This window comes from Staurois parvus, unplaced genomic scaffold (genome assembly GCF_062004578.1).
Source record: "Staurois parvus isolate SC_StPar_1 unplaced genomic scaffold, SC_StPar_1.0 ptg000696l, whole genome shotgun sequence".
Classification (NCBI taxonomy): domain Eukaryota; kingdom Metazoa; phylum Chordata; class Amphibia; order Anura; family Ranidae; genus Staurois; species Staurois parvus.
Genome location: NW_028318492.1, coordinates 6,934,459 through 6,958,042, shown reverse-complemented (window position 1 = coordinate 6,958,042; position 23,584 = coordinate 6,934,459). Strand labels below are relative to the sequence as shown.

The 23,584-nt window shown below is 38.9% G+C and overlaps 1 protein-coding gene across 1 annotated transcript in view; it reads right to left on the bottom strand.

The window, feature by feature from the left end:
• The window catches only part of TMEM47 (transmembrane protein 47), a 141,787-nt gene that overhangs the window by 35,735 nt on the left and 82,468 nt on the right, over positions 1 to 23,584 (bottom strand). Inside the window, exon 2 of the mRNA XM_089653004.1 lies at positions 7,137 to 7,277. Within this exon, the coding sequence (XP_089509130.1) occupies positions 7,137 to 7,277 (141 nt within the window). The remainder of the gene's footprint in view (positions 1 to 7,136; positions 7,278 to 23,584) is intronic.

Genomic DNA, 23,584 nt, shown 5'->3' with positions numbered 1-23,584 from the left:
AGGAAACTAATGTAGTTACCATATCTAAGGACTGGTAAGCTGAAATATATTACATATTTTTTATTTTTTTCATATTTGCTTTAAAAGTTGATCCAGGGAATATCCGTTTGCCTCTCGGGGGATCAGGAAGGAATTTTTTTCCCTGCAGGAGCAAATTGGATCATGCTTTGCTGGGTTTTTTTTGCCTTCCTCTGGATCAACTGTGGGTATAGGACTTTTTTTTTAATGGTTGAACTGGATGGACTTTGGTCTTTTTTCAGCCAGAATAGCTGTGTGACTACGTAAAACATTCCCTAGAACTACTCTTAGACATCAAATACAAACATATTAACCAATGTGTGTGAACATTTGTGTTTGCAATTTGGCACATTAATTGCTGCTATCTAATTTAATGGTAATTAATTCTCAGAGACAACTAAGAAATTACTGTATTAGATTTCCTAGACAGTCTCAGGATGCATTTGAATCCAAAAAGAAAGTTAAAGTAATGTTAAAGGCAATAAAAAAAAATAACAAACATGTTATACTTAATTGCTCTGTGCAGTTGTTTTCCACAGAGCAGTCCATCCTCTTTCGGGCCCCCTGCTGGAGCTCCTGGCCCTTTCCTTCTGATGAGTGCCCCCATAGCAAGCAGCTTGCATTGGGGCACCCAGACAAGCTTGCTCCTGAGCTGCTGGTCTGCATGTCCATTTTCATTAGCTCAGTGCCTGTGATTAACATCAGCAGGAGCCAATGAGGTCAGCCAATGTTTCAGCCAATGAGGAAAGAGCATCCCCGGACAGCCTTGTTGACATCGTTGGATCACAATGGTGTTAGGGAAGCATTAAGGGGGGTAGGGGAGGTGCTGCACACAGAAGGTTTTTTTTACCTTCATCCATAGAGTGCATGAGCCTTTACAACCATTTTAAAGGTTGTATGTAGACAGATGAAATTCTGGGATGGCCCATTTTTACTTTGATCAGGATATATAATGTGAAAATGATGTTTATGGTTAGGGGCCAAAACTGATCAAACCTATACTTCTGGGTATTATACCATAATGGTATTCCTAATTGGCATTCCCATATAATATGGAAAATGGTATGCACTTGCCTCTTAGCGAATAAGTATTACTTGATCCTTCAGTAGGAAATGGTTTAGAGCACAGTTCAGTGTCTGTTGTCCAGGCAACACAGTCCAGGTAAGTGCCATTAATACATGGAATATCCGGCTACCGACTATGAAAGAGATGCTCTTTGTGAGTTAGCAAAGAGCTATTTTTAGCTGCAATTCTTCCAGGCATTGTTGCTTCAAGGGCTCACACTTATAAATTCATTTCTCTGTCTCAAGTGGTTGAAGGAGGAACAACAAAAGCAGAAAATATGTGAATATAAAATGAGAAACGCTGTCAGCTATAGCAAAGTCATTTTCAAAAGACATGTATATGAAAGCTCACAAAATGCAGATGGTAAGCAGCAACATTTCTTTTTTTTTCTTTTTTTTTTACAGGACTGGGTTATATGAGGCTGATTCTAACAAAAATTGAAATTGCCTTACATTTTATTGCCTCTAGTTCTAATACCATGGAAAAATAGAGTTCATAGCATTTTGGTCATAAACAATTTTGTTATTTTTTTCCCATAACCCACTTGAATGGGTTATCTACAACTACGGTAAATAACAAATCTCTCATTTTTAAGCATCACATTTAGGGCTCATGCAGAAAGGCTCTGCTTACTAAATGTTGCGCTTTCAAAGCATCACTACTCAACAGCATGAGATTAAATGCACAGTGCAGCAGGATCTGTGTTTGAGCTGCTTAGCCTGCAATGGGAATGTATAAAGCAGGCTTCATGGTTCTAGAAGCAACTAAACTGCCAAACTACTCAGGTGCAGCTATAAGAGCATTACATTTTGTTTGTAGTGCTTCCAAAGTATACAAAACACATGAAACAAATCTGGAGCCTACTTCAATTCTCATTTACGTCAAAGTTTTCTTACTCATAGCTACTGAAGTCTGCTAGGTAAGGTTGAGTATCTATATATACGAATTGTATGAGAGTCGCATTAGCTGGAACACATCCTGGTCAAGTAGGGACTGAAGGTGCTTGGTTTGCAGCTTTCTATTTGAATTTATTAGCACTGCTGAGTAGGCCATATTAAAATGGCTGCCGCTGGATGTTGAGTTGACTCCGTATGATATTTAGCGTTGGAATTCCATGTGAATTGTATTTATACTGACTGCCTTACGTTTGCCTGTTCTTATGTACCTCACGTTGTTATACCTTTGTACAATTTCAATAAACGCAACTGTTAAAGAAAACAATGGTTGCCACTGCTTTGCGTAGCAGAGGGCAGAGTGCTCATATCCCTGATAAAGCACCTGCCAAAACTTTGATTCACACATTAATTTGCAGTGGTTGAGAGAGTCCTCCTTTATGCCGAATATATACAACTGCAGAGTCAAAGCCAGTATATGAGCAGGATATTATCCACTTGCCCTCCGGAAGATTTACCCCCCTTCCTGACCAGGCCATTTTTTACAGTGCAGCACTACTTTAACTGACAAATGCGCAATCGTGCAACACTGTACACAAATTAAATTTGTATCATTTCTTTCACACACATAGAGCTTTCTTTTGGTGTTATCTGATCATCACAGATTTTAAAATTTTTTTTTGCTATAAACAAAAAAGACCAAAAATGTAACCACGTGCCCTCCAGAAGATTTACCCCCCCCCCCCCTTCCCGACCAGGCCATTTTTTGCGTTACGGCACTGCGCTGCTTTAACTGACATGTAACGCTTCACCCAAATTAAATTTATTTCCTTTTTTTCCCACAAATAGAGCTTTCTTTTATCACCTGTGCGTTTTTATTTTTTGCACTATAAAAAAAAGACCAACAATTTTGAGGAAAAAACAATATTTTTTGCTTTTTACTATTAAACAAGTCCAGTAAAAAAATTTTAAAAAATCTAATTTTGTCACAAATTTAGGCCAAAATGTATTCTGCTACATGTCTTTGCTATAACAAAACCCCCAATATGTGTAAAATAATTGGTTTATGTGAACGTTATAGTATTTACAAATGGCAGTATATATACTGGGATTTGTTTTTGCATTTTTTATTTTTACTAGTTATGGCAGTGATCAGCAACTTATAGCAGCACTGCAGCCGGCATTCTGACACTGGGGGGAACTGACTTGGTGTCACTGACATCCCCAGTGACACCAATACAGTGATCATTGCTAATAAAAAGCACTGACACTATACTAATGGCACTGGGCAGGAAGTGGTTAACATCTGGGGCAATCAAAGGGTTAACTGTGTGCTGTTATGCTGTGTTAGTGATTTCAACTGAAAATACACTAATTTGCATGGCTCTGCTATGCAAAGCCATGCAAAACAGTGCACAGGAGCTGACAGGGGAGAGAACTGTATTGTTTACATACAGTTCTCTCCCTCCATTGGTAATGCTCCTCGATCCATGGGTGCTGGTGAGTAATCCCAGTAGTCTGGGACCCGGTGATTGACAGCCGAGGCCACAAATAGTTCGCACGTGCCCCCTACCCAGAAATGCAAAATCGTGTATATATACACGTTATTTTGTACACCCCTGCTGCCCTGTAGCAGTATATCTGCTATAGGGCAGTGGGAAAGTGGTTAAAAAAGAAAATATTCTTTACTTTTTGCTATAAAACATATCCAATAAAATAATTAAAAAAAAATTAATTTCATCATAAATGTAGGCAAAAATGTATTCTGCTACATGTCTTTGGTTACAAAAAATCCCAATAAGTGTATATTAATTGGTTTGCATAAAAATTATAGTGTCTACAAACAATGGTATATATACTGGAATTTTTATTTATTTATTTGTTATACTAGTAATGGCGGTGATCAGTGACTAGCAGGAATGCGATAGTACAGAGCACATTCGAACACTAACTGACACTGGGTGGGACCTAACTGTTGCTGACATCTCCAGTGACACTAATACAGTGATCAGTGCTAATAAAAAGCACTGACACTGTACTAATGACACTAAGCAAGAAGGGGTTAACATCTGGAGCGATCAAAGGATTAAGTGTGTGTTGGGAAGTGATTCAAATATTACTTTGTGGTGTTTTAATAAGGGACGTGCTGGTTTTTTATCTCCCTGCTTTGCAGAGAGATAAAAACCAGCACGTCCCAACTGACAGCAGAGAGATCTGTGTTGTTTATACTCACAGATCTCTCTCCTGTTAGTTGCTCCAAGTCCCATCCCTTGAATTGCTGGTCAGGACTGGGTAATTGACATCTACAGGAGCTAATGACAGAGCGGGTAGGAATGCAGCGGAAATGCAGAATCACGTATATGTACATGATGCTAAGCACAGTGGCTGTCCTGTAGCAGGAAAACTGCTGGCAAGTTGGCAAGTAGTTAAATATAGCCATCTCCAACCCCAGGCCTGCCACAAATAATTTTACCAGTGTCAGTACAGAGAAACTCTAGGGAAAACAGGGAAAATAAAGACACTGTGCCTGGTGGTGTTGCAGGCATTCTGTTATCAGAAAGCAGAAAGCAAAGGAGAAACATTAAGAATACTCCATTAGACTGTACAATAACTTTGTGGAAAGACTGAAAAGAGAAAGATAGCATATACAGTATATTTGCTCTGTGGGGATAGGTTTATTAAGGAGCAATCCTTGGTGGGTTAAAATGAGGAACTTGGGATTAATATACGGAATGTATTGCACTGACGAACTAAACCTCTGATTTATAGTTTGTATTTAGCATTACAGCTGTCATTCTACTTCTGCCTTTGGAATACATTTAAAGGATAAAAGGATAAAAGTTCACCTTTTGTAACGTTTCATGTTACACCCATGTGCAGGGTGTAACATGTTACAAATGCACCGGCCCCTGCACTTCTGCCTGGAAATGTTTGGCATAGAAATAATTGTCAGTATGCCTGAACCATCCTACGACAGCATGCTTCAATTTGTCATCGTTGTGTTCACCATTCTCACAGAAAGATTTGTCTCTTATGCAATTCCACAAACAGGTTATGCATAGATTATCCAGGATCAGGCATTCCTGAATGTTCACAGGAATGTCTGCTGTGGGCCAGGAACCACCACGGCCGGGATCGTCACAAACAGACATATGGCCATCTTTGAAAAGTTTGCATCATTCAAATGTCTTACTGGGGCTAAGAGTCTCATCACCATACTGTGCTTGTCTGTCAAGTCTTCTGTATATATCCACAGGTTTTATGCCTTAATTCACAAGAAACTTCATCACCACAAGCTGTTCCATGCATGCACTAATGGTCTCTGGACTGGCCCATGACAAGTGGGCCACCTATCAGTAATAGGACACACTTGCCACTCACTATTGCATGCAGTACCATCATTCTAGCGTCCCTTTTTATACCTGTAAAATTAAAAGTTCTGGTTTGACTTGAATACCCCTAGTATACTGTATATAAAAATGCAGAACGTTTTTGAAGACCCCTTGTTTTTCATTTACCCAAAAAAAGACATAAACTACTTAAACCTCTGGTGACAGGTCACCATCTATATCCATCCATGAATCTGTCCTGTTGATGTAAAAATTTGCTTTGGATGAATCCATTTACACATCCCTACTTAAAATGCACTTCCGTGTGGAACAGTAAATTACACTTAGACGTAGCAATTTTCTAAAGAAAGCTTTAAAAGAAGGTCTACCTATAAGGCCCTGTACTTATACTGTACTGCTTATGAACCCTGTCAAAGTCTATGGCTGGACAGGAACAAGGTTCTGGAGCCCAGCTCTAAGAAAAAGTGTCTGAGACCATAATACTAGAAGCAAAAACTAAACAGAATATATATAAAAAAAATACTTCTGTGCTGTATTATGATTATTCAGAGCCTTATTCACCTTATTCAGAGCCAAGTAGACCACACCACCAGTTAACAATAACTTGAACTTGAAGAAACCTTATCCTCAGACCTCACATTTTTTAATGAAAACTTTGCAGCAGTAGAAGATAAATAAGCAATTGCATGTTTGTCCACTTAAAAAAGAAAAAAAAAAGAAAACGTTTTTTTCTTCTTTTATTGTCACCCATATAACTTGTATGTGCCACCCCTTGTTTCTGGCCTTTCCTTACTGCAATGAAATCAGACAGCAAGATCATGCACAGTTACCTGTTAGCAAACATTAAGCCTAGTACACACAATCAGAAAATTGTACAAAAAAATCCTGCTTTTGAAGTGATTGTAAAATAATCTGATTATTAGTACACAGCTTTTGCCGAAATTATTAGACGGGACAAGCACAAACATTTTTCTCGTGTGATACCAGATTGTACGATTTTCGTTTAATCAGTACAGTTTTCGTCCGAAAATACAATACACATACATTAAATCAGTTCCGAATTTTCTTTCTGTCATACAGGAATTTTTGTATCTTTAGTAACCTCTTCACTTTTTGATATGAGACTAGCATGCAAAAAACAAAAACGGAAGATCATTCGTCCAATATTTTTATCGTGTGTACAGGGCTTTAGAATCTCAGGCAAGATTTAATATCTGTCCACCCACAAAGTAATTAAACAGCAAAACCGTTTGGAGCAGAGTTGTACATTTGAGTAGTGCACAAAAACTGTAAGCAAAGTAGACCCTCATCGTATTATACGCAGAGTGGAGGTGTTTCTGGTATTGCTCTGCTGTATGAGAGCTCCTGCTATCATCCTCTTTTCCCTTTCAGCAGATAAATGAGAGGCTGTTCAGCGAGCCTCAAACATTCATAAATGATAGCAGGAGTATACTACAGAGTGTCATTTGAGTGACAACTGTGTCTGCCTGGGGCTGCTGATAACAGATCCAAGTTGGTGGCACCCAGCCGCAGTCTCAGGTCTGTTCAAGATCATAATATCATCAATAATTACAGGGAGATGAAACAAGGTAATCTGACATATAATTTTTATGAGAAGATTGTTACAGATATTAATAGCATGGGAACAGAGTTTATTTTCTGTCTGCAAAATGCCAATGAACAATGTCACATTATTCTTCTCACAGGCATCGTATAAGAGGCCATCGGCATGTTATGTAAGGCACTTTCATGTGTAAGTATTAGAACATGAGGCATTTGCATCTGTAACAATAAGACTAGATAAGTTACCTGCTGCAAACAACATGACCGCCACGGGTCTGTAGAACCGCCGGCGCGATCCCACACATATGGATATTAGACCGACCAGGAATGCAATGAGAATGATGGCTGCCCCACCTAGTAGTAAAGCGAGTGTTGCAATCTGCCAATCTGCAATAGAAAATATAATGTGTAAGTTATTAATACAGCACAGTTACAAATAAACAATTATTATTCTGAAACTCTGCATTCAGCTTTGGACCAGGGGCGGACTGACCATTTGGCACTGCCCGAGGGCCCAGGGTCAGTAGGGGGCCCCATGAGTTGCCCCTGGTACCTTTTTCATAGGCTTTTTTGAGTTTGGGCAAGGACACAGGGACCCCATGATCCCCTATTGCCCGGGGGCCCCATGAGTTGTCAGTCCGCCCCTGCTTTGGACTGTTATTTATGTATAAATGTACTGTTTCTATGCATGTTTTCTGAAACTGAAGAGTGGGGAAAGTTTTAGCTGCAAAAGTTTAGTTGTAGAACCTGCAATTTTTACATCGCTAGATATAACTAAAGTTTCAGATAGGCAATAAGTAAAAAAAGAAATATATTCACATGCTATTTACAATGTTCATAGAAAAGCCACATCTGCAACACACAGAGCACCCCCCAACCACCCAGATTGGTAAACTTTTTTCTAGTCCCAGTTGCCCACTCTTATTATTGACTGCTAATAAGTTGGCTGCAACTCAAGCGCTTTGAGTTTTCTATCTCTGTGCTAACCTTTTCTAATGATGGAGTGGGCAGGTAAACTGATCAGGGACTTCATTTATTGTGTGTGTCATTTTCAGAACCATGGCATTATCATGCACATTCTGGCTACAAGGCCCTAAAACACACAGGGGCTGGTTTATTAAAAGCACATAGGCTGTGCACTTCTCAAGTGTAGTTGTGCTCATTTTCCCCAGAGCCTAGTGAATGTGTTGAATCTTGACTTTGTAAAGAATATCCAATCAGGTGCAAAGAACATTTTTTTTAAAAAATAGCATTTTCCTTGCACATGACCGGATGATGGAAATCAGCAGAGCTTTACCACATTTACTACGCTATGGGGAAAACACGTGCAACTGCACTTGCATGGTGCACAGTCAATTTGTGTTTAGTAAATCCACCCCATAATAATATCTATTAGGCTGTTATCTGTAACTGCTTATGTAGTGTTAGCCAGAATTCAGCTTTAATTTGTTCGTCAAGTTTGGAGCTCAGTCCCATAGTCAAATCTGGAGTTCAACTTCAATTTGCTCATCAAATCTACTAGTTTAACACCACCCTCTCTTGAAACTAACAATACTGCTATCCAAAGATATCTGCTTTACTACTTTATGCAGAATGCAAACAACCTAAGACAGGAAAAGTGTTATTGGCTGGGTGAAACAAAGGGGGAAAAAAATTAAAACTAATGCAGCCACCACATCTAAGCATTGGTAAGCTGCAATACGTTAGTTTTGTTTTTGGGTTTAAAACTGCTTTAAGTTGTCCTCTTACTAAAGGAAATTAAATATGGCTATCAAACACAACATACTGCAAAATGTGATATTTGGCTAGATCTAGTAATTCTAATTATCATATATAATGAGAAATATGCACCTAATAGTCAACAGATTGAAATATTGAGCATATTTCAGTCTGCCTTTTACATAAGACCTTTAATTTATCATAATAATGTCTAAAGAAAGAACAGAAAAATAGATTATATACTTTGTGATCCTTAATATAGCAAAACAAGTCAAACAAACAATAAAAGTAATCAAATTGCCTTAGTGGCGCTCAGAACAGCGGCAAAGGTTGAGCAGGTAATGTTCAGGCAAAACCAATCAGTCAGTGAAATGTTCTTAGAATGGCTTAAATCGTATCAGAATCCAAGTTTTGGAGGTAAGTTGCTCATCTTCCCCTTTTTTCCCTCCAAGGTTAATATCTTTTTTTCTCTTCGGTTGTAATTTATCTGCAACAGCATGATCCTTAAAGCCAGGGTTATATTAGTTATTCATTGTCCTAGTCCATTTAGCTGAAGTTTGACATACAGAAATAGCAGCAAGATTTGGTTGCAGAACTGGGCCTGCCTGGTTAAAAAGCGCTTTTAAAAGCATCTCAATTTTTCTGTCAGCAGAATATTTAGAAAAAGAAACATTTTCAATAGGCACAGTGAGATGTTTGTTTAGGACAGAGATGGCAGGGTCAACAACAGGAGTAGCTAATTTTTGTGCAAACTCTTTTTCCACTGGGTAGAATTTAGCAAAGATTTTAGAAATGAAAAAATCCTTTTGGGACTGACCCAGTTATTATAGACTGCACATTGTATCTGTGCATGAACAAGGAATGTTTTTCAAGTTTTAAATGTGTCTTTGGGGTTTATTTACTAAAGCTGGAGAGTCCAAAATCAGACTCCCTTCTGCATAGAAACCAATCAGCTTCTAACCTCAGCTTGTTCAATGAAGCTTTGGCAATGAAACCTGGAAGCTGATTGGTTTCTATGCAGAAGGGAGTCTGATTTTGGACTCTCCAGCTTTAATAAATAAACCCCTTTGTGTCCAAAGGGGCATGTCGTGATGTAAGAGAGTGGACTTATACAATGCCAGGGCTTTTGTGTAGAGGCAATGAGCTTTTACAGGGTGACCCTGTTTTACCTACCCATGATGCTAGACTGTATATCAAGTTCTTGCTTCGTTGTTCATGGTGAACATAACTGAAAGGTGTCTTCAGGCACAGGGTTCCATAGTGATGGACCATAGCCCTGGACCTGTATAGCACCCTGTGACTAACTCAATGCGTCGCACCAAGCACCAAGGTGGGCACTGTACAAGGGATCCAGTGCCCAAAGCAATACTACAGGCCAGCCCCTCGGTGTGGTGTCTGGCTCTGGCAAGGTTTTACTAAGTTTGCACCTATCTGGATACACTGCATCTATGCAAGCATTAGAAGAGAGTGATAGTTGATTAAAGAATCTAAAGATAAAGAAAAAATAATAAACAAGTAAAGCTAGTTTATCTAGGAGAAGAGGTCCATGACCTGCGGGTGCTAACAAAAAATTGAGGATTCACAATATTGGCATTGAGTGGGGTAAAGCTAGAATGGAGGTGCCCTGAGGGGGGGGCAGGGGGAGGGGGTTGTGTATTTCCAGTGTCCAATGGCCTGAAGGTATGAGCCTATAACCCATGGTGTATGAATAAATTGCCTGTGTCCTGTACTGGTACAATTAAGATAACAACATGATTGTTAATGCAAAGATTTTCTAATAGTGTCTATTGCCACATGAAAAGTACCATTGATTGATTGAATTGATTGAATATGCATTAATTTCTTTGCTCTAAAAAAGGGGGGCTATTATGAACCATATAACAAAATAATAAAAATCTGCTATTAAAGGTGCACTTCAAGAAAACATAAATGTTAACTGTTTAAGGGTTTTTTTTTTACAGACTTTTGACTTTACTTCTGTTTTATTACATTTTTTACAATTTAAACGATAAAAAAAAGGCTTGTCAGCACACCAAGGTGCTGACAAACAAAACTTTGAGGTGGGTAACAAACTGGAACTATGGATGAGAGATAGAAACCTCCAAGTACTTAGCCCTAAAACTCCAGCTTTTACTGAGATATCACTTAGGGGTAGAATTGCTTCATAAACCAGTGATGAAAAATATGTATTTAATTTATGCCAACATAATCACTTTTTAATTAAACTACTTTTGAACCTAATAATAATAATAATGGAAATCTGAAATCTAACATGCAATTCTGGCACAAACATACACAGCACAATATGTTGGTTTGCACAGTGCTGCAGGAGAAAACCCAGAGCAATTATAGTACAGTTTCAATTTTCAGTATGGCAGAGCAGAAAAATGACAACTATTACAGCTCGTTCCTGGGAAAGAATTTACCATGTAAACTATGCCAATTTTGCTCTGAACAGAAGTAAATCAATTTTAAGCAGAAATGCAATCCTGGCAGCCTTGGACAAGTGGTGCATGCATGAGTTATAGCGAGCACAAAACAAAACAGCAGACACATTATCTTCTTTTCACATGGAACAATGAAAGAGAAAAAAAAATAACGGCATGTATAAGTGAAGTGTTAAAGGCTACTTTCAACAATCCCCGTACACTACAGGATTGTTCATGAGATACTATAAAAAGAGTGACAGTCTGCTTTCAAATACTGCAATTTCAACAGTCACAGTGCATGAAATAATACATTTTACCATGTTTAGGAACATCTATGTGGCAAATGACTCCAGAATGACTACTAGTTTATACTGTAAGAAATTACTTACAGACGTGTTCTAATAGCATTCCAGCAAATGCTATAATATAAATATTGATGGTGAAAGACGGCAAAGAACTGCCCATTACTGGCATAGAGCATGCTCACCGTGCCTCTAAGAATGCGGTTTGAGCAGTGCAGTATTTCATAAAAAGTGTTGTATGCCTTTTATTAGCTTCGGATGATTGCATGTAATTGAGTGCAATCATTCATGCCATTTTATTTTACATTTAGATGATGAGGGATTAAACAGGTGATATTTTTGTTACCAGTGTCTGTGACATTAACTATATATTCCAATGCAGCCTTTGGGGCTCATGTACACTGCAGCTGATAAACTCACGTTTAGGAGCAGTTCAGCGTTTTTTTCAGCAGCCCCTGAACTCTCCCTAATGTTTTCCTATGTGTCCATGTACACATCTTCATTTACAGTCATTTACAGCCATTTGAGTTTACAGTCATTTTTTTGAACGCAGAAAACTTGCGTTCCGCAGTCGATTTTATCAGCGTTTCAAACGCAAAACGCTTGTAAACATGACTAAACGCAGCTAAACGAGGCAAATCGTGTTTATAAGCAGTTGCGTTTGAAATTTTTTTTAAACTCTTCCAGTTCCCAATGCTGTCCAGAGCCTTTTTTTCATCATGAAAAATGCATGAAAGAGTTTTCAAGGTACTCAGATGGACAAAACACTTAACACAGGATGTTCCTACCAAGCTTGTCACGCATTGTAATGACCAATTCACACCTCTTGGAAACAAAAGATATGTTAATGACCATTCACACCTCAAATTCCTCATGAAGACCCCCTGCCAGGTGACCTTAATGACTCACTCCACCAGACACCTTTCCCACCCTTGGAAACAAAAGAAATGTTAATGAACAACTCACACGTAATTATCTCAACACATACTGCTGTCTCTGCTTCTACTCTCTGTATTTTTATGATACAGTCTGAAATAGTTAATAATTTACCACTTTTCAGTGCAATCTGGGCATGTAGGAGGTTCTCCTGTGCTTATCTTTAAAAAACGCTTCGAAATGCAAACACGCATAAACGCGGTATGCAAACACGGCTAAACAGATGTTTAACATACGTTTATCAGCAGTCAGTTTCCATCATTCAGAAGTGTCCCGTGTACATGGGGCCTTATTCATGATGAATATACAGTTTGAATATGATGAGCACCCTTTTCATTTTCCAGCCTACAATCTAGCACATACTGACATGACTTTAGAGCCCTGTTCACAACTGTTGAAACTCCAATGTATTTATCTAAGACAAAGGAAAACAGATAAACAAGCATTTCCTGCATGTTACATAGCTAAGCCTTAGCTGTTTTGACCTAAATGTCAGAACTATTTTTACCAAGAACAACAGTGTAAATTTCCAGTTTTAAGCTACATTCCCATGGGAATAAAAATTGAACTGATCTTATCACAAATGTTTTTTTTCTAGCACAAAGGTTTCTAGGTAATAAAAAGTAAACTTTTTTTTTTCCAATACTTGCATCTGGCATACAAGTATACGTGTATCCTCAGACCGAAATTTATGGATTTTGTGTTACAGATATTTTTTTTTTCAAACATTTTGTTATTTTAATTAAAAATAAAAAATGTTTACAGTGATACATAACAAAAATAATACTGCTCATACAAGCAAAGGAACTACCCAGAAAGTTCAAGCAAGACAGATCTTATACACATGAATGGCGAAAACTTTGGTAACAATATGAGATCTCGCATGGAAGATGGATAAGCATGCTACAAATAATTAAACATTGAAAAGCAGAAATAAATATTACATGCAGGGATGAGAGCTCCAATGTACTTGGTTGCGCAAACCCTGTAGTGGTACAGAGACAAAGTTGTTCAAAGACAGTCCAAATGAGTTTAAGTGTACAAGAAGAAAAAAAGGAAAGGGAGGGGGAGGGGAGGGTAGGGGATCATGAGAAAAACAAACCAAAAAAAAACAAAACACGTCATCACAAAAATGTCTAACTCCTTGGGTCCCGCAATATTGTCCAGTGAATGCAGACACTGTGCTATGGCAGTGCATGTTTACACACCTGTGTAATTGTCTCCATTGAAAACAATGCAGCTGCACTTAGATTTGTAAACAGAAAATGCTTGCAAATGCAATTTTTTACAGCCGTGTGAATGTGGCCTTACGTCCACTACAGTCACAACATCACCACTCTCACTTAAAGCCAAACTCCAGTCAAAAATAACTAGATACAAATGAATAGCAGATTAAAAGACAAAATAACAAAACCAGCTTTTGTTGCAATCCATGGACCTGGACTGCAAGGGCTGATACTAGGTAAATTCAGATACTTATGCTGCTTGCAAACAGCATGATGTATTAAGGGTTACAGAGTGGCATTCATTATTGTTTTTTATATCTGTCTAGAGAAGCCATTCTCAAGCAGGGTTTTCCTAGAGGTTGCTGGGGGTTGTTTGAGCTGTGGCTGGCTGACCTTCCATTTGATGGTACCTGCATAGTTCTGGGGCTACTGCCACTTGAAAGAGCCAGCAGTATGACGCCAATGATCTGTAAGGGTGCATTTTGACCACCACTGTAAGGGGGAAATTCTTCCCACTGACCATTAATGTAAGGTGCATTTCACAATAACCAGCAAATAATTTGTTTTAGAAGCTGTTCCCCTGGACATGAATATTATTTCAAGGGTTCCTTGGCAGTAAAATGTTGATAAAGACCGACTAGTATTAGAATATGAGTTTATCTCTTCTTAGGAGCAGGCTGCTGGTGATATTGTAAAAGCGATCAAGTAGCTATACAGCCATTTGTGGCTGAGAGATATGGAGCCACATATGGATATAAAACCCTGAGAAAGAATTTCAACCCTTACCTAGGTAAGTTAAAAAGTAAAACAAAAGTTTTGCAATACCACATTTAGCGCTTGGACATCTATTCACTTCACTGGCCATAGTACTTGCCATTGAAAAGGTGCTAAACGCGGCTAGTGCTTTGGCTAGTTCAGACATGTTTTTGCCGTGTTTGGTGTTTTTTGGACAAAATGTTCCTCTCCAGAATGCAATTCTTTTATGTTTAGGAGAGGGACAGTCTGCTGCTGCTAAACTCTAATAAAAACATATGTGTGCATAGACACATAGGCTTTTATTGAGTTGAGTTCAGGGGCTTTGGCAAAAAAAACCTCCAGAAGCTCCTTAACTCACATTTAGGAACAGCAGTGTAAATGAGGCCTTATAGAGTCTCAGCTGCTAGGGGCACCTTAAAGCCTAACTCTAGCTATTTTTAAAGCTTTGGATAGAACAGGGAACAGCTGAAGGCCAGCTCAGAGCACAATGGAAAAAAAAATATGCAGTGGGCCCCCTGCACTTCCCGGGTTAAATGCTCATGTCTAGAGAAGCTGGAATTGGTTGTTGGTATTCTGTGCTCCAACAGGGTCCCACCTGAGGTGGGAACAACCAGCCCCCACAGCCTTCTTTCTAAGCTGCTCACGTATGTGCTTGCCCCCTCCACATACAATGCAGGGTTAAAAGCTTTGCATTGTGCATTTTATGTGGTGCCACCAAGGGATCGCCCACAAAGCACAGCTTCTGGGAGAAAAGGGCAGCACCAGAGTGGAGAATAGACTAAGTAATAGTGCCTATACCTCAACGAGTAGACATAATAAACATTTAACCCTTGCATTGCAAGGGGCGGGGGGGCACTGCAAGGTACGTTTTTTTTTCTAATTCCTGGATTTGGGCTTTAAAATCTCTGTCAGACATTCACTTCTATATGTGACCACATTGGTAAGAGGGAGGATGGTGTTCCCATTCTTCCTTCATACATCTCTCCAAAAAATAACTGATAACTCACTTGTTTTTAACTAAATAATATGTTTTGACTGGGGTTAGTCTTTAATGTGGATCTGAATTCAAAAAGTAAAGATCTGCTATGTTAAGAGGAACATCTGAAAATGATAATTGCACCTAAGCAGTGCTCTGAATAAACTGCCTTATTTTGGCAAAACATAGTGCACTTTCTGGTATGTGAAAGTGCCAAGGCACTCCTGTGTCAACTGTCTGAAATCAGGAAGCAAAACCTGCCTCTACTTAGACTACCGCCACTACACTGAGACTGGTATGTTAGTGATGGGTAAAACCGTCTCCTGGGAGAATCCCTGGCAACTGTGGTATCTAGTCCTTTGCCCTCATCTTGCTGTTTTTTGACAAAGCCTCCTGAATTAGATTCCTTGTAGGCTGATAGCAGCTGATGCTGGATGGTGCACCCAGTGGCATGAATGCATAGAGTGGAATATGCTCAGGGATGAATACTACAAATGTGATTTGGGCATTTGTTCATACCAGCAGGTGCACGGTCCAGCCACAGCTGCTATCAGCCTCTCACAGAATTTGACAATCTGCCAGCATCGGGCCTGGACAGAGAACCTGTTCCCTCCGCCAGAAGCTTAACACTAAGCACCCCATATGCATGGGGCCGTATGCTTTCACTTTTTCAGAACTCACTAAGTATTCTGTTCTAAATTGCTATTCTAAGTATTCTGTTCTAAGTATTATTATTATTATTATTCTAAGTATTCTACTCTACGTATTATTATTATTATTATTATTCTAAGTATTCTGTTCTAAAGTCTGCAGTTGAGGACATTTATTCTGTCTTATGTCTGCAACACACATTATCTTGGTACCTCATCACTAGACAGATTTTCCTGTCATATGTGCCTATTGAAAAAAAACATTTTTCATTATATATTAGTGAAAATCACAAAGTGTTTTACATCACATTAATCAAATGTTCTGTAATATGTTTTGCTAATTATTACACAAGTTCACACATAGCCCACAAAATCCTAAGTGAATGTTTTGAAATGTGGTAATGGTTCTTTAGCAATTATAGATCATTACTTAGTTAAGCGTTTCTTAAAGCTAAACTCCAGGCAGATATTAAAAGACGCAAATTAATGTAGCTCTATATTCATTAATACATCAAATGTTATTTTTTAGTACAAGCAGCGTAAGTACCTGAATCTGATTTGTGTCAGCCTCTTGCAATCTCTTGTATAGCAAACATCAGACTGAGAGAAGGAGAAACAGCACACAGAGCCAATCAGTTGTGCTGCATGGCTCATGTGCTAACAAGGAATAAATGAATAGAAGGAGGGATCAGAATGACAGAGAGATGGACCTATACGTCTTCTGCTTCTCATTTTACAGTCCAGTCACAGCAGGGTAAGGGGTGGGAAAGAGGGATAGCTGCCCTGGGTGCAGTAGTTTACTGCATGGATGGGGACACCAGGATGGGGACACCAGTTAATGACTGCTGGGGGTAGCAGCCCCTAAGCTTGCACATAATAAGGGGGGGGGCACAGTTTGGCTTCTTTGCCCCGGGCACTAGTTGATCTTGTCCTTACATTGAGTCACAGGCCAAGATCCAAGACCTGTGTAACTAAGGCCACATACACACAGGACATTTTCTTAACTCTTCTAGAAGTCTTTCCTCCAGGCCGCATCGTTTTGGCAAAAAGAAAAAAGCATAATGCTTGTAAAAGTGTGTAACGTGTTTAGGTGCATTTATCAGTGTCAAGCATTTGGGGCATTAATTGGCTAGAATAAATATTTTTTCTGGCCACTGAAATGAATTAAAGCTCTAAATGCACCTAGTGTTGATGTGCATTTACACGCATTTAGAAGTATTCATTTTTTTTTCTGCCCAGACTCTGTTGCTCCAGGAGGCACTTGCAGTGTTTTCTTTTTTCCTGCCTTTAATTTCTCCTGCCACTAAATGGTTCAAAATGTTTATGTGTGCATTGACACATAGGCTAACATGCAGGGGAGTTTAGAGGCAGGAAAAAAAAGCCAGATGCCCCTAGGAGCAGCTGTAAAAACATCCAATGTGCATGAAGTCTTAAAGTGTATGCATACTCTAACAATAAAATTCTCTTATGTGCTCCTTTTATTAACTGCTTGCCAACTGCCCACTGTAGTTTTACTGCTACAGAGTGGGCCTGCTGAGCAGAATCACATATATATATATATATATATATATATATATATATATATATATATATGATTGTTTATTTCCAGGTAGGGGTGTCACTGGCTTCAGCACATGTCGATCAGTCGACTGGTGGTGCGGATGACAGGAGAGAGATCTGTGTTGGTAAACAGCACAGATCTCTCTACTGACAGTGGGGATGTGCCGGTTTTTGTCTCCCTGTGAAACAAGGTAAAATCAGCAAAGTAAAAAAAGTTAAATCAGCACATAGTAAACTCATGAACACTTGCTAATGCACAGCTAATCCTTTGATTGCTCCAGATGTTAACCCCTTCCTACCCAGTGGCATTAGTACAGTGACAGTGCATATTTATTAGCACTGATCACTGTATTAGTGTAACTGGTGATGTCAGACTGTCAGATTGCCTGCCACACTGTCACAGTCTTGCAATAAGTCACTGTGCACCGCCATTAATAGTATTAAATAAATAAAATTCCAGTATATACCCTCATTTGTAGATGCTTTACTTTCACACAAATCAATATACGCTTATTGGGATTTTATTTTACCAAAGATATGTAGCAGAAAACATTTTGGCCTACATTTATGAATACATTGTTTATTGGATGTTTTATATCAAAAATATATATATTTGTTAACATTTTCAGTCCTTTTGCATTTAATAAAATATGAAGTCCAGTGGTGATCAAATACCACCAACAGAAAGCTCTATTTGTGTGAAAAATTATATAAATTTCATTTGTGTAAAGTATTGCATGACTGTGCAACTGTCAGTTAAAGCAGCACAGTGCCGAATAGCAAGACATGGCCTGGTCATGAAGGGCGTAAAATCTTTCGGAGGTCAAGAGTAACTAAAGGCAAAAAGTTGAAAATTGTAAAAAGGCAGGCTTTTTGTTTGCAATAAAATACACTTACCTGCCTGTTTACAAACCTCCTGCACATGCACTGTAGTGATGCTATCCCATACCAGCCAATCAATACACAACAGAAGAAGCTGAAAAGAAGATACCAGCACCGATGAGGGACCTTATGGGTGTCAGACCACTGGAAAATAGGTGAGTATATGTGCCTTAAGTATAGCTTTAAATATAAAACTTAAGGGGGTAAAATCTTTCGGAGGTCAAGGGAAACAAAAGGCAAAAAGTTGAAAATTGTAAAAAGGCAGGCTTTTTGTTTGCAATAAAATACACTTACCTGCCTGTTTACAAACCGCTCCAGAATGTACATTAAGCTGTGCATGCGCAGCTCAGTTTACATTCCAGCACACTCCCTTGGTGTCAGGATGACTGCACTCCTGCACATGCACTGTAGTGATGCTATCCCACACCAGCCAATCAAGACACACCCAGAAGAAGCTGAAAAGAAGATATCTACGCAGCTGAGGGACCTTGTGGGTGTCAGACCACTGGAGCATAGGTGAGTATGTGTGCCTTAAGTATAGCTTTAAATGTAAAACTGAAGGTGTTTTATCTACTTGACAAGTACAAAAAAATAGCTGTACATCTAGCCAGAAATCTGACAACTTCCTGTGCTTTCTGCCTCTGGACTGTTAGCACCAGATAGCATTATTTCCTGCTATCTACGTGGGCTACAAAAGACCTTTCCCTGTCATGGAAAGGAGAGGGAGCTGCTATGTAGTCCTAAAACAGCATTATGTAGTCCTAACACACTCCCTGTCCTAGGGTGACAACAATGCTCAGTACAGTATACTATTATGCTGTACAAATACTATCAATTTTTGTTCTTGGGCTTAACTGCAGCAAAGAAAAATCAAGTCTTCTGCCATTCCAGACAGAATTGTGCTGTGTGGCAGTAATATATTAACCTTAGCACTAGCTGGACAGAAATACAAATTCTTTGGCAGGTAAAACAATTTCCTAATGTATTTCATCTATGTATTGCCTGGAGTTCACTGTGGCTAAGCACTTTGAAAACCTTACGTTTGAGCATTTCTTAAAATAGCAAATTGTGTCTAAGCATATGTGTACAGAGATTAAATTATGGATCATTACATTTTTATCATGCTGATATGTTTCTTCCTTATGCTTGTTTTGTATACATATAAAGTCACAATCATCCCATTTTGTGTTCACCATATATTTAATTGCACTGTAATTTATTGATATATTCCATATTACAAAAAAAAGACCTAAAAAAAAGTGTTAAGAAAAACCAACTGTCCATGTACATGTTATGAATGCCATATAGAGCATTAAACATTCATACTTCATCATGCTCTATTGTTCAATCTTTCTGCACAAAACAAAGATCAATGAATTCTATTATATCTCCAGACATGGCTCAGACATGATCTGAAATGCTTTATTGTCTCACCATTAGTCCAGCACATTACCTACAGCAAATATTCTTATGAAACAGCTGATTGATAATTATGCTCTTATAGGTCCTAAAAATTAAAAGAGAAATAAAACAAACCACTCCAACAAACTGGTATTACAAGTTTCTGTAATTATTAATGTCCCAATGTTCATAGAAATGTTAAATAGCTTAAGAAAATCTAGGCAATTTGATACTATGTGGAATTCTTTGTGACTAAAAGGAGTAGTAGATAATGTAAACAAATGAACTCTGTAGACAAAGGAATGGTATTGTTCCAGGTATTTTCACTGCACTCAACAGCCTGCATGTAAAACATGTGGGATTTATCTCCTACCCAAATGTTCAGTAATAAACCAAAGCGCACTCATATCTTTAAAGTGGTTCTAAAGCCTAAAGCTTTTTTTTACCCTAATGCATTCTCTGCAAGGTGTGTTGCAGGATCCCTCCCTTATACTTACCTGAGCCCAATCTTGATCCAGCATTGTGCACAAGAGCAGTGTCTCTCTCCACTCTCCCTCTCCTCAATGGGCAGATTGATAGCAGTAACCTTTGGTTCCCATCATTCAAATTCTTTGATGAGGGAGTGGAGGGGGTAGCAGTGCTGTCTGTGTATATAGACGCAGACAGGCCAGCTTGGGATTGAGTCTGCACAAGTGCCACATAGAAAGTGGCTTACCTGTGCCCAATCTTCATCCAACATTGTGCACGAGAGCAGAGGCTCTCTCCGCTCTCCAAATAAAAAGAATTGGCGCTGAGAGGGAACTACATTATATCGATCCTGGTAGAATAGTGAGCATATGGAGTTTGTGACAAACAATACAAATGATAAAAAATCACTTAAGGGTATAAGAGTCCTAGAGAGGCTTACAGGCGAAGGCAGCTCCCCATAGAGTGAAGCAATACTCTGCAGAAGATAAAAATGGACACATAAAAATGGACACAGACCCAGTTGCTTTGAAACGCATCACCTGACTTCTCCTCGCTTTGCCATTGGTCGCCCTCTGGGTCTGGACTTCCTTGCGTTCCACGTTGGTTAACAGCACCAAATAAAAAAACTTCCTACACCACTGACAGCTCATGCCTCCATCCCTGTCCTTCCAGAAGGACCAGGACCCATACCTACACCGCTGGCTTGCTGATGGTTCACCAGAGGATTGCTTTTACATGCCTTCATACTCCTTTTGTTTGTGAGTAGTTATCAACTTTTATGCATTTTAATAAATGATTAACCTTCTACACTCAGATTGGTGCCTCCTTGTGTCCATTTTTATCTCTCCACTCTCCCCCTCCTCACTAGGCAGACTGAGAGCAAAGGAGGCCTTTGACTGCTGCTGCTGTCAAGCAAATTCACTGATGAGGGAGCGGGGGGTCAGCAAAGCTGTCTGTGTATATAGATGCAGACATGTCAACTTTGGATTGAGCCCACACGAGTGCCTCCATAGAAACAGGCAGTCATTGCCAGCAAAGAATTTTCAACAAAATATTAAAAATGAACATATTATTTATGATTACAGTCATTTGTCCAATTACTTTTGGTCCTTTACTCTTAAGAGCTGGAATTCCTAAACCCTTCCTCCAATTTGGATGTACATACCCTGAAATTAAACCTGAGAGTGTGCACTTTCAGCCCATATCCATTATATAACTATAACTTGAATATGTTTTGGTCAATACCTGAAAAAAACTAAAATTGTGCCTGTGTCCAAATATATATGGACCTAACTGTATGTGTCCTCCTGCCATTGATTTGTACAGACTCAATGGCAATGGTTGTACGCTGTCACTTCTGGCAGAGAAAATACGGCCACACTGTATGCTATACAGCCATTTGTGGTTGCATAAATGAAGCTTTAATAATTTTTATTTTAGCTTAGTGTGATCTTCTGCCCAGTAGCATCAGATTGAAGAGGAAGGATCAGCAGTGTGAGCCATCAAGACTTCTGGATAACCTTGTCAGTGTGCTGCTGCTCAATCTGTAGCCACTTTGCAGGAAGAAACCAGTGAGAGAGCTCTGCTATCTGCCAGAGGATCTGGATTACATGACTAGCTGCTTTGGCAAGACATGTATTTCAGCTGTGAAGCTGTGTATTTAAGGGTTTGCCTGGAATTCAACTTTAATATAGATATAATGCCCTTTAAAGAAAAAAAATATTGTGATATATGAAGGCAGATGTATTCAGAAAGCTTTTAAACAAAGGTTAACTTTTCTGATAAAAGCATTTTCCATGATTATGACAATATAATGTGCCTATAAAAAGAGGGCATATGCCAACTTTTTATGTTATTTGGAATTTAATGGAATATGAGCCTCTGGAGTGTATGTTAATGTACGTTGTCCTAGACACATATTATCTGAAGGATTTTCCATAATTCTGTGCACTCACTTTACATTCATTCTCACATCTGTCTTTTATACTACAAAACATAAAGGAACAGCCAAGGAACAGCTCATCTGATGTACCCTAAAGCTTCTTTCTAGCAGAATGCAATTTGTGAAGATCCTGATAATTGGTTTACGTGATGTTGATTAGATTTCACTTTATTGCATTTTACTACATGCTTTCCACGTCATAAACAAGAGCAGATGATGTAAATGTGCTTGCTTGTTTGCTGAAGAAAGGCTGTAGTAATAATGGAATGGGAACATTCTTTGGCTGGCATATGCAAAATGAGGAAAACATTTCTTACTCAAACAGAAGAAAAAGATGAAGTCAATGATATCATCTGTATTCAGCAGTCTGGAATGAACACAATATATTTTTTATCATGTTACCTCTTCTTTTTGGATGATGAAAAGATATATGATTTAGTAAGTGCCAAATGTAAGGAAAAGGCATGTTACCTTGGAAAAAAACTCTCAGAAAGCTTTATAGTTCAATCGTGCCAAAAGGTGCTGATGTCTATAAAAGGTGCACAAAACAAAGATACAATTACAAAGTGCTTTTTTATGTAACAGCGTGATCTTATTATCCATCAGCTGAAATGTCCTTGTAGATGGTGTAAGTGAGTTAAATGCCAAAGTCATCTCCACAAGCAGTAGTGAGCAGAAAAGTGTAGCAGAAATGTTTATTATTATATCCTAGGTTGCTACATTTAGGAAGCTTCATTAACTGCTTTGCCGCCGCCCTACAGCAGATTTTGTATTGTTAGGTAGAGGGCATGCACGAGCCGCGCGCGGACCCTACCCGTGCTGCCATTCGTGGCCTCCGCTGTCAATCACTGGGTCCTGGCCAGTGAATTCTTGCCGGTACCCGGTGATCACCGAGTAATACCAACGGGGGGAGAGAACTGTAAGTAAACAATAAAGTTCTCTCCCCTGTCAGGTCCAGCACACTGTTTTGTATGGCTCTGCATAGCAGAGCCATACAAAGTAGTGTGCTTACAGTGGAAAGCACAGACACAGCCCCATAGTAAATACACACAGCACACAGTTAACCCTTTAATCGCCCCACATGTTAACCCTTTCCTGCGCAATGCCATTAGTACAATGTCAGTGCTTTTTATTAGCAGTGATCACTGTATTGGTGTCACTGGGGATGTCTCTGACACCAATTCAGTTTCCCCAAGAGTCAGAATGCCTGCCACAGACCCGCTATAAGTCACTGATTGCCGCCATTACTAGTAAAAAAAAAATCCAGTATATATGTATATATGCCGCCATTTGTAAATGCTAGAACTTTCACGTACACCAATTAATTTACACATATTGGGATTTTTTTTTAGCAAAGACATAGCAGAATACATTTTGCCTTACATTTATGATGACATTTGATTTTTTTAATTTTTTTATTGGGCATGTTTAATAGCAGAAAGTCAAA